Source organism: Oncorhynchus clarkii, chromosome 17 (assembly GCF_045791955.1).
Source record: "Oncorhynchus clarkii lewisi isolate Uvic-CL-2024 chromosome 17, UVic_Ocla_1.0, whole genome shotgun sequence".
NCBI lineage: Eukaryota > Metazoa > Chordata > Actinopteri > Salmoniformes > Salmonidae > Oncorhynchus > Oncorhynchus clarkii.
Window position 1 is genome coordinate 29,146,697 of NC_092163.1, and position 13,989 is coordinate 29,160,685.

General features: G+C 39.6%; 1 protein-coding gene across 2 annotated transcripts in view; it reads right to left on the minus strand.

Moving 5' to 3' along the window:
- Positions 1-10,411: 10,411 nt before the first annotated feature.
- Positions 10,412-13,989, minus strand: part of LOC139370687 (vesicle-associated membrane protein-associated protein B-like) — a 44,237-nt gene continuing 40,659 nt past the window's right edge. Inside the window, exon 6 of one of the 2 annotated variants that reach the window (XM_071110312.1) lies at positions 10,412-13,620. In XM_071110312.1, the coding sequence (XP_070966413.1) occupies positions 13,465-13,620 (156 nt within the window). In that variant the 3' untranslated portion in view covers positions 10,412-13,464. The remainder of the gene's footprint in view (positions 13,621-13,989) is intronic. The other variant, XM_071110311.1, reaches the window with a different exon arrangement.

Below are 13,989 nucleotides of genomic sequence, written 5' to 3' on the forward strand. Positions count from 1 at the left end.
TTTATTCTGTACAGGCTTCCTTCTTTTCACTCAATTAGGTTAGTATTGTTGAGTAACTACAATGTTGTTGATCCATCCTCAGTTTTCTCCTATCACAGCCATTAAACTATTGACATTTCAGCTTTTAATTTTGTATTAATTTGTAGACATTTTGAAAAACATAATTCCACTTTGACATTATGGGGTATTGTGTCTATGCCAGTGACAAAACATCTCAATTTAATACATTTAAAAAAATCAGGCAGTAACTCAACAAAATGGGGAAAAAGTCAAGGGGTGTGAATACTTTCTGAAGGCACTGTATTAATTGGTGGATGCCCATCATCCATTTCGTATGATCTGTTACGAATTTGGAATATATATGATGTGATACCAATTAAATTAGTTGTGGCTAAATGTAGCTTGATGGCTAGGTGGCTAATGATAAAGTTAGCTAGATGGCTAACGTTAGCTAAGCTAGGGGTTAAGGTTAGGGTTAGCTAACATGCTAAGTAGTTGTAAAGTTGCTAATTAGCTAAAATTGTCCATGATGAGATTTGAACATGCAACCTTTGGGTTGCTAGATGTTTGCATTATACACCCACCTCACTAAAATGCTTGCCTCAAGTAACCTTTTGTCTTGTGTAACCTACCAAACGTAATACATCATTCTAATTTGAGTGTCCAGGATTTACGTTTACTATGTTACGTCTAATCTATGAGACCAGGATGCCATCCTTGCAAGTTAAAAGGCCATACAATTTAAATTCTGTAAAAAGGCACGGCATTTCATAAACTTTAATGTGGGAAAGTTTATATGCTTCAGTTTTCTGGCATATGACTGGTTTCACATTTCTCTCCAGCGATTTTAAGGTTAAATAGATATAAAAGTTACATTTAAATGTGCATTATTCAACTGATTACTCATTTATCAAGCTCTAATTAAGTTATAAATTACAGTGCATGGAGAATGTTGTTATCTCAATCAGAAAAAATCTAGTAGATGCTTTTTCCACTTGGAACCAGTAGGTTCGCTAGACCTTATTCATGGTTTCCTCACAGGTAAATGTGGTTGAATTATTAGTTAAGTCAAGGTCAGAATACAGCGTATCTCTAGATACTTCTGCAACACCTTCATTTATTTGATCTCCACCCCAAACGAATAACTGGTGAATAGCAGGCTATTCTCATGCTTAACTTTAAGGTCAGAATACGGGTAGAGAAAAGTGCATAAAAAGGGAAGTACTGTATGTTCCATTTACGCACACTTAACTCGGGTCGGAATTCCACCAATAATGCAGTATATTTTCTAACAAACAAAGCACAAAAAAACAAGACCAATATTGACCAATACCTTCAAAGCACAAGCAACAGACATTCCAATCAACTTCAGGTTGTGCAAATCAGGAACTGGATATCATGGAGGAAACGCAAACTTGCGTCTTGTCAACAGGTGTTGACAAGAAGAAAATTGATTCTCATTGGTCCTGATCTAATGTGTCCATTTTTGATAGGAGGAAAACCAGACATGACCAGTGCACTAATTAGACCCTAGTTCAGAATGCTTTTATACATTTTCCTCACAATGTTGGAGTGCCCACAAGCGTACTGCTGCCCAATATCCTCCAATATAACACTGGTGAACTCATTGTAGAGAGAAGACATACAAACCATATTTATTGTCATTGATTTACTAATTTTGATATTAAAAAGGAAGATATTGCTGTAATTATTGCATACGCGTGTCTGTTTTTATCTTTTATGTACAGTCTGTCCTTGGAGCTTCTTTCTCTTTTTAAATATTTGCACTAGATGTGTTATATTGATTAACCATTGAACTGCATGATAAATCATTTATATCATGATACATTAATGCCAAACTTTCAAAAGAAAAAAATTAAATAAATAATGAAATTAATAATTCGTCATAAATAATGATTTTGAAATGAGTCATAATCATTATTAATCATGTTTAATTTTCATGTCATATTCAATTATTAATCCTTAAGATAAAATAGTCACCTCAGTACTACAGTAAAGGTGGGATTCTTCCATTAAAGAAGCTTTCCAAACAGTGGTCCAAGTTTGACTGCCCAGTTACTGGATAGGAGTGCTGCTATTTGAGAACTAACTGTCATATGGCTCATACATTAGGCATTGCTATGCATCTCCAACTTTTGGAGCATAACTCAGAGTAAAACACAGAGCAATATCTATTTTGATGCATTTGATTAGAATGCTCACAGTTAAGCCGGCCATTAACACAATGTACCCTCCTCAGCAGAAGTGGGAAATTGTGTAACTGCAGAGAGAATGAAGGACCATGTTGAGGATGAATTAAGGCACTTCCTGTTTCCACAGGAAGCTGAACCTCAATACAGGGCATCCCCATAAGGTTGGTTGTTTGCAAGGACGTTTAGCTAGCTCAATCGCAGTCAACAGGTTATGTGAGGGCTGTTGGTAATGCTTGTCTATGAAAGAAAAGCCTTGTTCTCTATGGGACCAAGTTTCCACTGTGAAGAGTCAAATTCACATGTTCAGATATAGGCTTGCGTTCATCGGGAGGGTCTGTTGAACAATCCCATGGGTGAATTTTGTTTCTAGCCTCAACCTTTCTGCGGTTGTCACTCAAAAGCACATAACAGGCTTCAAGTGAGGTCTACCTTTCAGCCATGTAGTGGGGGGAGGGGTACATTCATTAATTGTTCATTGGACTAAGGTTAGAGTTATGGCTAGGGTTGAGGCCCTAATCCTAACTTCATGTCCATATTCCAGCTCAATACTAAACCTAGCCTTAACCCTAACCCTAGCTTCATATCAACTCCAAGCTCAATCCTAACTCTAACCATGACCCTAAACGTAACCTTTGCTTCGCTTCATCTCCATATCTTGGTTCAACCCTTCTGCCGATGTCACTCAAAATAACATTAACTCTAGGTCAGGCTTCAAGTTAGGCCTACCTTTCTGCCATGTAGTGGGGGGAGGGGTACATTAATTTATTATTAATTGGATTAAGGTTAGGGTTGAGGCTAGAGGTCGACCGATTAATCGGAATGGCCGATTTAATTAAGGCCGATTTCAAGTTTTCATAACAATCGGAAATCGGTATTTTTGGGTGCCGATTTTGCAGATTTTTTTTATACCTTTATTTAATCTTTATTTAACTAGGCAAGTCAGTTAAACACACATTCTTATTTTCAATGACGGCCTAGGAACGGTGGGTCAACTGCCTTGTTCAGGGGCAGAATGACAGATTTTCACCTTGTCAGCTCGGGGGATCCACTCTTGCAACCTTACAGTTAACTAGTCCATCTCTCTAACCACCTGCCTCTCATTGCACTCCACGAGGAGCCTGCCTGTTACGCAAATGCAGTAGAAGACAAGGTAAGTTGCTAGCTAGCATTAAATTTATCTTATAAAAAACAATCAATCAATCATAATCACTAGTTATAACTGGTTATAACTCAACACATGGTTGATGATATAACTAGTTTATCTAGTGTGTCCTGCGTTGCATATAATCGATGCAACGCTGGGGGATGATTTAACAAAAGCGCATTTGCGAAAGAAGCACAATCGTTGGACGACTGTACCTAACCATAAACACCAATGCCTTTCTTAAAATCAATACACAGAAGTATATATTTTTAAACCTGTATATTTAGCTAAAATAAATCCAGGTTAGCAGGCAATATTAACCAGTTGAAATTGTGTCACTTCTCTTGCTTTCATTGCACGCAGAGTCAGGGTATATGCAACAGTTTGGGCAGCCTGGCTCATTGCGAACTAATTTGCCAGAATTTTACGTAATTATGTCATAACATTGAAGGTTGTGCAATGTAACAAGAATATTTAGACTTAGGGATGCCACCCGTTAGATAAAATACCGAACGGTTCCGTATTTCACTGAAATAATAAACAACCATATTAATGACCAAAGGCTCGTATTTCTGTGTGCTATGTTATAATTAAGTCTATGATTTGATAGAGCAGTCTGACTGAGCGATGGTAGGCAGCAGCAGGCTCGTAAGCATTCATTCAAACTGCACTTTCGTGCGTTTTGCCAGCAGCTCTTCGCAAGCACAGCGCTGTTTATGACTTCAAGCCTATCAGCCTAATGGCTGGTGTAACCGATGTGAAATGGCTAGCTAGTTAGCGGGATGCGCACTAATATCGTTTCAAACGTCACTCGCTCTTAGACTTGGAGTAGTTATTCCCCTTGCTCTGCAAGGACCGCGGCTTTTGTGGAGCGATGGGTAACGCTGCTTCAAGTGTGGCTGTTGTCGATGTGTTCTTGGATCGAGCCCAGGTAGGGGCGAGGAGAGGGACGGAAGCTATACTGTTACACTGGCAATACTATAGTGCCTATAAGAACATCCAATAGTCAAAGGTATATGAAATACAAATGGTATAGAGAGAAATAGTCCTATAAATACTATATTAACTACAACCTAAAACCTCTTACATTGGAATATTGAAGTCTCGTGTTAAAAGGAATCACCAACTTTCATATGTTCTCATGTTGAGCAAGGAACTCAAACGTTAGCTTTTTTTTACATGGCACATATTGCACTTTTACTTCTCCAACACTTTATTTTTGCATTATTTAAACCAAATTGAACATGTTTCATTATTTATTTGAGGCTAAATTGATTTTCATTGATTTATTAAGTTAAAATAAGTGTTCATTCAGTATTGTTAAAAAATTGTCCGATTAGTCGGTATCTGCTTTTTTTGGTCCTCCAATAATCGGTATCGGAGTTGAAAAATCATAATCAGACGACCTCTAGTTGAGGCCCTAACCCTAACTTCATGTCCACTCCAAGCTCAACTCTAACCTTAACTCTAGCTTCATGTCCCCATCCCAGCACAACCCAAAACCTAGCCTCTAGCCTCAACCCCAACTCTAGCTTCATGTCCACTCCCAGCTCAACCCAAAACCTAGCCCCAACCCTAGTTTCATATCAACTCCTGGCTCAACCCTTACCCTCACTTCATCTCAACATCTTGGCTTAACCCTAACCATAACCCTAACCCTGTCTTTCTGTCTGAGTTCATATGTCTGTCTGTCGAGAGATAGGACAGAGAGAGACAGAAGAGAGAGAGGGAGGGAGGGAGAATAGGGTGTCCTGTCTGTGATTCCTTTCTCTATTGGCTCCCGAGCGGCGCAGCGGTCTAAGGCACTGCAACTCAGTGCTTGAGGCGTTACTACAGACACCCTGGTTTGATTCCAAACTGTATCACAACAGGCCGTGATTGAGAGTGCCATAGGGCGCGGCACACAATTGGCCCAGCATTGTCTGGGTTTGGCCGATATAGATCGCCATTGTAAAAAATAATTTGTTCTTAACTGACTTGCCTACAGTAGTTAAAAAGGTTAAATATATCAAATAAACAATATTTCCATATTGTGATGCTAATCTTCCCCCATTGAATGCAATGTATTCACTTAGGCATCAACCCTGTGACACTTACATTTTCCCATTGACTGCAATGTATTGACAGACACGTCAACCGTGACATCTTTTCCTATTGACATAAGCAACAACACTGTGATACTCATCTTCCACCCATTGAATGCAATGTACTCACTTAGGCATCAACCCTGTGACACTCATCTTTTCTGAAAATGAACATTGACGGTCAGAGGCCGGGTGCTCTACAATCATCCTACTCCAACTATTGACAGGGATAATGTGGCATTTCTTATTTGTCAGTATGAATGAATGGATAAAATTAGTGGGTCCTGCCTTGATGAATATATTAGCTATAGTCTTAAATTATTATTTGGAATGAACTGATAGTTAAAGCACTCATTGTCCGGGAATGACATGCTAGCTAGTATCTGCACCTGCTAGCTAGCAGCATATCTACTTGTTGTAACTAGTTAGCTATCTAGCTACATTACTAAGGTTTCTGTGTTCGAAATTGGGAGTAAATGTACAGCTATCATTGATGGTATCATGTTTCTATAACTAGATAGATTACAACAACAAAAAATATTTACTTGACAGCAGTTTGTTGGACAGAGATCTCTCTCCAGCTGTCTACTAAGTTATCTTAGTTGCGGAGAACGTGATCAGCAGAGATGGATAGTACATAGGTTTTGATTGCTTCACAGTTTACTACTCTGCGATGTTTGCATTTCCAGCTAGCGAACATAAAAGTACGTTTATTATTATTTTTTTTGCCAACAAACGGAAATGTGTTCAGAAGAAATACATATACACAATATGAAAAAAAACAGCTCCTCCCTTAACAGAGATCAATCATCTTGAAAACTAAAGCAGATAGCTTGCTACAGCCCACGCCGCCTATTAGACTGTCTGAATGAGAAAGACTATACACCATAGAGAATGCACTATGTTCCTATTAATTTAACTATGGGTCAGACGAACTCTAAATAATTGTTTGCAAAACGTTCCTCTCTCCGAACTTAATGTTGAAAATCTTCAATTCTTCTCACTATTCGCCTCTATTCATATAATTTATAGATACTGTGACGATTATCATTTTGGTTGGTAGTTGACCTGTCCATTTATATTATTGTTAAGTCAGCATTAGAATAATAAAATAGGACGACTGTAGCTGTTCTGTGAAAGAACGGACAAAAGATGGTAGCTGGCTCCGCTGGTGCAGAAAAAGTCGAAGAGGAGAAAAGAGGCATATAAGGTACTTCCAAAGGCAACATACTGTTCTGATTAACTCCCGTCAGAATAGTGATGGTGGCTGCTAGCCCCATGAGGTAATCTTTCAGGTTTGAGCAAGTGTACTCCAGTCTTGGATTGAGAATCTAACGAAAAACCGAGAGAGGGCGGGATAGAGAAAAGATGACTGATATTTATCAGAACACGAATGTGCAGGATCTGTCATTAAATGGACTCTAAAGCCTCCTAAATCCATGTTCCACCACTGGGCCAATAACAACAAATGGATCCACCCTGGTTGTGTACGGGTTTGGCTGAGTGGAGGGTGGTGATGTTTGAGGAAGGGCAGAAGAGGGGGGGAACGAACGCTTTTTCATCAATCTGTTTGCGGTTTCTGTTGCACGTCATAAAAACAGAGCGGCGGGCAAGGGCAAATTACGGGCCAAACTGTTTGCAATCAAGGCAGTGGCTCGTTAAAGGCATCATTAAACATATATATATTTTTTTTAAACAACATTTTTTAACAGATTCCCATTTGGTGAAACAGCGGCGCCCCGAATGCTTCCAGGTACATGTGTCATTGTGTCCAATGTTGGCTGCAGAGTTTGTTGAGAGGTTGATTTAGGATGAAAGCTTAGCAAAACCAGAACTCCATTGTGATGCCATTGTAACTGTCAAACTGATGCGCAATGTCATCTAAAAATGTGTTCAGACATTCAATTATCTGGAGAGGTTCACCAACTGTGGGAAAGTTTGGATTCTGAAGTGGGGTCTCAGATAAGTCTCATACTTTCTGCATTACTACAGGAAAAGAATGCTCCTTAAAATAAGTGGAAAAAAGACAAGCAAAACAATGCTGAGAAGGTTTTCTTTCAGCAAAACAGGGTTTCCAAACCTCAACCATTTCAGTGGGTTTGTCTTACTAATGCCCTCGTAAGAGAATACTTCATCCCGTCTTTTGATTGTAGACTACTGAGAAAAATGTGCAACAAGGGCCAACAATACTGAAATTGTTTTTGTAGCATCTCACCTCATATTCATTATGGTTGGCAGCCTTTAATCCTCTATATGCAGCAGAGGCCATACATTAACCCTTACAACAAAGCCAAAGTAGTGAAAAGCTTTACGTCACTGTTTGCATCAATGACTTCCTCTCTCACACTTTCAAGCTCAGTTAAAAAATAAAATCCAATTATTTTTGTGCGTATATGAGCTACAGCTTCCCATAAAAATATGTATGTTAGCTTCTCTGGCTCGGAGAATGCATTCCTATTATAAAATGTAAACTCCTTTCCTCGTTGAAACAAATGAAGAAAGTGCAGTGTTCGACCACAGAGCTGCTGCACTAGGCGTACTCTACTCGTCTCATTGGTTGCCAGGAGCAGGGTCTTGTATATCATGACCTAATGTTCATCTGGAAAAATGGAAGAGAAACCCTCAGTAAGTTACTCTCAACAAATCTATTACGTCCCACTAGTCAACAAGCCAGTACTGTTGTCTCTGATTGAGAAACAAGATCAACCTTTGTGGATTGAAGGACCCCTAAAATAGCAATCTATTGTGAGGGCTCTGTTACTGTTAATGTTACTGGAGAAAGCTTCAGCACAAAGAACTTAACATGGTCTTTACTTGACCATATTTACAGGTTGAAATGGGTTGTATGTATGCAATCTGTTTCTTTGTCAAAATATTTCTGCCTTGAGGGCCGTTCAAAATGTTCACGGTTAAGCTTACAGGTCTGCAAGGAAAAACAAATAAAAGCTGAACATATGCTAGTTTATTTGTTGCTCAAGCTGTCGGAAGCAGGATTATCTTCTCCATGAATTTGAGCAAAAGTTAAACAATAGTCCGTTCTTTGCCAACACTAATTATGGTATACAGTTAACACCAAGAAACTTATTTGATGGGGAATAAGTGTGCTTGATGCAGAGTTGAGAGATAGTGAGTCAGTTTAAATGCACATGAATCATTCGATATTATACCAATAGTCCTGTAAACACTACTCTGATTTACTTAATCGGTGAGGTCAAAATCAAAGTAAGAATAACAGCTGGTTTTCTGAGCAATCTTTTGAATTATTAAGACATGTAAATGGCTTAATCGGAATTCCAGAGGTGTATTTAATCTGTGCATGTGCCAGCACCGGTAGTGTAAGCCTTCTTCTTATGTGCGAGCGAAGTGAGTTTTGAAACATTTTAAGTATGCATCTTAGAAATAGTTTTCGCATACAAACTTTATATGTCCAAACTCAGAATCATATAGGCTTCGCAAAAAAAAAAAACGTAAGTAGAATGTTTATTTTAATTGCCGATTTTCAGCTATTATTTCATCAGACGGATTTCAGATGTATCCATATAAACAGGATTATTAGTGAATTGGTTGTTCTTGCAAAGCATGTAAACATTTTAAACAAACTTATCATAAATCTGACTATCCATGTAATCTTGTTGAAGTCACAACCCTCGAGGGGGAGGATAACCATTAAACTGGAGCACAAGTGGATACAGTCCTGATCTGCAACACACCTCATTGTCTCATCCTACAGAGGATACATTTTCTTGGAGGACAGTTACATCTGTATAACCTTAATCTTTCTTGTTTGAATATAAATAAATATAAATTGCATCAGCAAGCTACCTAGAGTTTTGCTTAGGGGTTTCGACATTAGCACAACCTAATTTGGGATTGAGATAATTCAGGCCTAAAAGGCAATTTAGCCATTGACGGGCACTTTCTGGGAACCACTCCGTCAGTCTGCCAGCATTCAAATAGCCATGCTGTACACTGCAACTTACCCAATCAAGGGCCAAAACTCTGAACATCTGTGGTCACGGTGGGTAAAAACCGTCTGTAGTGTTTCATCCACCAGACTAGCATAAGGTCAGAGTCTGTGAGGACAATTATTGGAAACCATCCATTTCCTCCTAAATCTCTATGACAAGTATTCTGGTGTAAATTCCTCCTTTAAGTGTATATAAACATTTCAATGGAAAATTGTCACATCAACCCCGTGGCAATGCTAAGGGGTATTTCTGATTCCCGCTTTCAGGTACATCGCATGCGGTCGATTATCATTATCACAGTTGAGAACATTCCTTTGTGATTTTTCTTAGAAATTACACAATTCCCAAGCTGAATAGAAACACTTAAATTAATAAGGGGTAATTTCAACAACGGTGTCTCCAGATGTACCTAAACCCCACCAACTTAAACTCCACAGTTGCTACAGACTCCAGGTGCACCTCAGAGGACGTCCTGAGAGCACACTTCACTGAACTCATGCTTAACTACCGAAAGCTCAAGTGCTGACAGAAAGTTTGCAGGGTGTTAAAGATACAATATGAATAAAACAACTTCTTATTCAACACCACACTTTAAAGGCCAAGTGGTCATTAATTACCAGAAGGAAACCTTATTTTCAAAGTAAAAAATAAATGAACCGCAGCCAAATAAAGCAAAAATGAACAAGCTCACTAATGTAGCCATAGATATCAGTGGTGATGTATTGGCTGTGAGGGGAATGCTAATTTCAGATGCTGACATTTCCCCCTCTCAAATATTTAAGAAATTATTTGACTGGGAAAGTGGTGTCTTCCAACTGTCCTCCTTCTGACACAGGGATGAGCTTGACACCAAACACCAGAAACATTTGAACTGACTTGTGACAACCTAATGTGTTAGCTAGATGAAACCTGTCAACAGGGCTGAATTGTACTCATCTTCCTCAGTCAGATGGAGTATGGGCCGGATGGCTCGTTGAACAAAGTGGAAATAACTTCACACAATTTGGTAGAGGGTTTATTCATTGAATTTATTAAGATGCTACATAGTCCAACAAGGTTGGTTTTTATACACCATAGACTACTTGACTAGGAATATGCATTTTTCTTAGATATTTATATACATACAAAACAGTTGCCTGACTGTTTACATCGATCACGGTGATGGTCAGATACTCCAGGACAGGTCAATTGTAGTGTTTCCACAACTCCTGGGATGGTAGCCTGGTTAACGCGTGACTCACGTGACTACACAGCGAGCTGTGACTCACGGTCAGGAAGACTTAGCTCAGGCCTGTTCTGCCCTCTCCCTAAGCAGCAAGTTATCCTTCACTCCGCTCACACGTAGATAGATACAGTAGGTTACACTCTCTCGCTTTCCTCAACTCTATACCTCCATCTGCAAGTTATCCATTCTTTAATCCATAATAGGCAACAGTGAGATGAAATAAATTGAGTGTATGACATGAATCCTGTTAAGGACAAAACGTTTAAATAGTAAAGAATGGTCCCTTCAGGATATAGCTTTTGTGTGCTTTCATTTTTTGTGTGAGTTAAACGCAGTGAGTTGGCTAACTAACAAAACAGTTACATTGATAGATACTGGGAAAAAGCATTCTTGAGAATATAGTGCATTCAAATTAACATGACTTCAGTGCAGTGATGGGTATAACAGTTCAATGAGAAACAAATAAACAAGCATCAAAACCTATTGATGATGACTGTAGTGGGGCTGATGAAGACAATGACCATATAGTTGGAGAAGTGTTCTTTAAGAGTTAAGTGGACTGTCACAGCACGGTGAACAGACAGCATAAACCATTCAAATGATGACTCACATACATTTGCCTGACAAGATCAACAAATGTATGGGCTTGGAGTAGGAAAAAACCAGACAAAACAAAAAAGAAGAAACAGACCAATATCCCTGACATACGACTCACAGGCCTAAATCTGACAGCAGTATTGCACATTACTTTTGGTTTAGACCTCACCAAAACTAATTCACTTCTACATGCACCTTTTCTCCCATTTCGTCACTTCCTTCCTGCCATAGAATAACTTACCAATAGCGGTCACAAGGCAAAAGGCTTACATCCAGTAACCCAGTCCCAACCGACCCGGAGTTCATTTAGCTGCATTATTTTTTAAATAATGCCTCAATCCCTACAAAAAACAACAACTTTCAAATCATAAAAACGCTACAAAAAAACAACAATAATAATAATAATAATAATCTGAAGATTGAGTTGTGCAAACCTACAGCTGAAAAGAAACATCACAATGATAAAAGCAATTCAATTAAATAAAAATGTCCCAAAAAAGTAATAATCTTTTATGGACGCATGCAATCAAGAATCTACTTCCAACTTGGGTATTTGCAATCAAAGGGGAGGGGTAATGTTCTCACTTGGACAAACATAAGGGGGAGGCGGGGGGGTTGCTGTATCGATTAAGGGTATTCCCCAATCACCGGTCTATGCAAAGCCTGATTGGAGGAGTCAGTTTGGTTGACAATAGCCCTGTGTGTATTGGTTTTATTGGTTTACAAGGATCCCCATTAGCTTTTGCCAAAGCAGCAGCTATTCCTCTTTGCCAGAAGCCGAAGGCATACTCAGTGTAAAGAATCGATAGTAACCCTCTAGTAAAGTTATGCAAGGTGCGCAGCACTCTTTTTGGCTCACCTCCTGTAGAAAATGATTGACAGAGATGCTTCAGAAATAGGTGGGGTTACCTACTTTCTGAAGCATCTCTGTCAATCATTTTCTACAGGAGGTGAGCCAAAAAGAGTGCTGCGCACCTTGCATCACTTTACTAGAGGGTTACTATCGATTCTTTACACAGAGTATGCCTCTGGCCTCTGGGAAAAATAAACAATATGTGAAAAGGACATTCACACAACGCAAACTGACTCAACTGCACCCACCGGTGTTTAGAAAATCCTTTGCTTTGAATTACTATCAATATCTAGGTTTCCATCCAATTGGCGACAGATAATCATGCGAATATTCTAAAATCGGCATAAAAAAAATTATGCTAATTTTCCCACCAGAGATGTTTCCATCAAATTGACGGATAAAAGGCTGTGCTGATGACATAGGGCACATAAAAATAACTTTTGCAGTTAAATTCCCCATGTACCGAATATACTGTACATATATATATTTTTTAATAGGTTTCCATCGCATTTTCAAATCTACTGATGGTTTTGTCACAAAAACTGTTGCGTTACATAGCCTAGCGAATGTGCCCACTCTGGTCTTGGCACGTGCAGTCTAGCCAAAATCTTGCAGATACAGTGTGGGTAAAGCTTACTACATGATGAGATTATTATGGACAAAAGAGCAAGATTATTTTTGTCATACGGCAGCCAAGCATCGATGATCATGTCACCAGAATAAGACCCCCTCTATTTATTGGAAAGGAGCATCAAGCTCATCACCTTGCACTTTCACCACCCTGTGAAGTTCATCATAACTTATTTCATCTGTAGCCTAATAAACTGAATGCTTTCCCGAGTCATAGTCGGAGGACCACATACTAGATCGAGTGACTCCAAGTTTACTTCGAAATGATGGTTATTATATCAATATTTGTGCATAAAGGCATCTCCACCACCTTCTCACTGACACAAAAAGATCCCACCTTGTCTAGTGTATTTTGGTTTGTCGACATTTGGAAAGTTTACCGACAAATTTGCTGTTTCCATCCGGCTTGTTGTGACACTTATCCAACGTACTTTACTCGCATTAAAAAAGTTGGATGGAAACCTGGTTAATGATCTGCATTTTTCTTCCTCCTACTCGTCATCTTGTATCGGTGGTGCAAGTATTTGGGAGGAAGGCCAGAATGATTATGCTTTTTTAACTCTCTCGTTGGTTTGTTCATAACATGATGGATTTTTTTTTTGTATCTCCTTTTTTTATTAGTACATAAGTGAACGATTTCAAAACTTCCCCATTGATATGGCATTTCTGAATACCAAAAATCCCAAATCCGTCATTTGTTTCAATCCCCCGAAAGCATGCAGTTGGCCGTCTCTCGCTTGCCACTCGCTCTTACAAGACCAACTTGCCGATAATGACTCCGACCACGAAGAAGAGCACGATGAGGGCCACCGTGCGCAGGCTCAGCCCCTCCTCTTTCACCATGGAGTGGGAGGAGTGCTGGGAGGACATCATGCTGCTCTTCCTCATCCGCAGGCCATCGTCTTCCTGGAAAGGGGGGGCAGAGAGAGAGGAAAAGAGCGAGAGGGGGACAGATATGGGGAGGTGGGGGTAGAGGTAGATATGGAGAAAGATAAAAAAATATATAGAAAGAGAGAAAGAGGGGGGGAATGACCATCAGTATTATCCTCATCCTAAATCGTCACCAAAGCCCCTTTGGACTCCGCCAAGCGCCAGCTTTTAACACACTTCATTTCCCAACAGCGGGTGGGGGTCTCTGTTAGTTTAATCTGAGCCCCGGGACGGGAGCTGCCAAGAGCCATTCCGCCTCTGGCACTACTTAAAGGGGGAGGTGGCGGGCGCCGGGAAGTGGGTTGCTTCTGAGTCAGACTCGTCGCCTTTCCTCTTTAAAGAGGC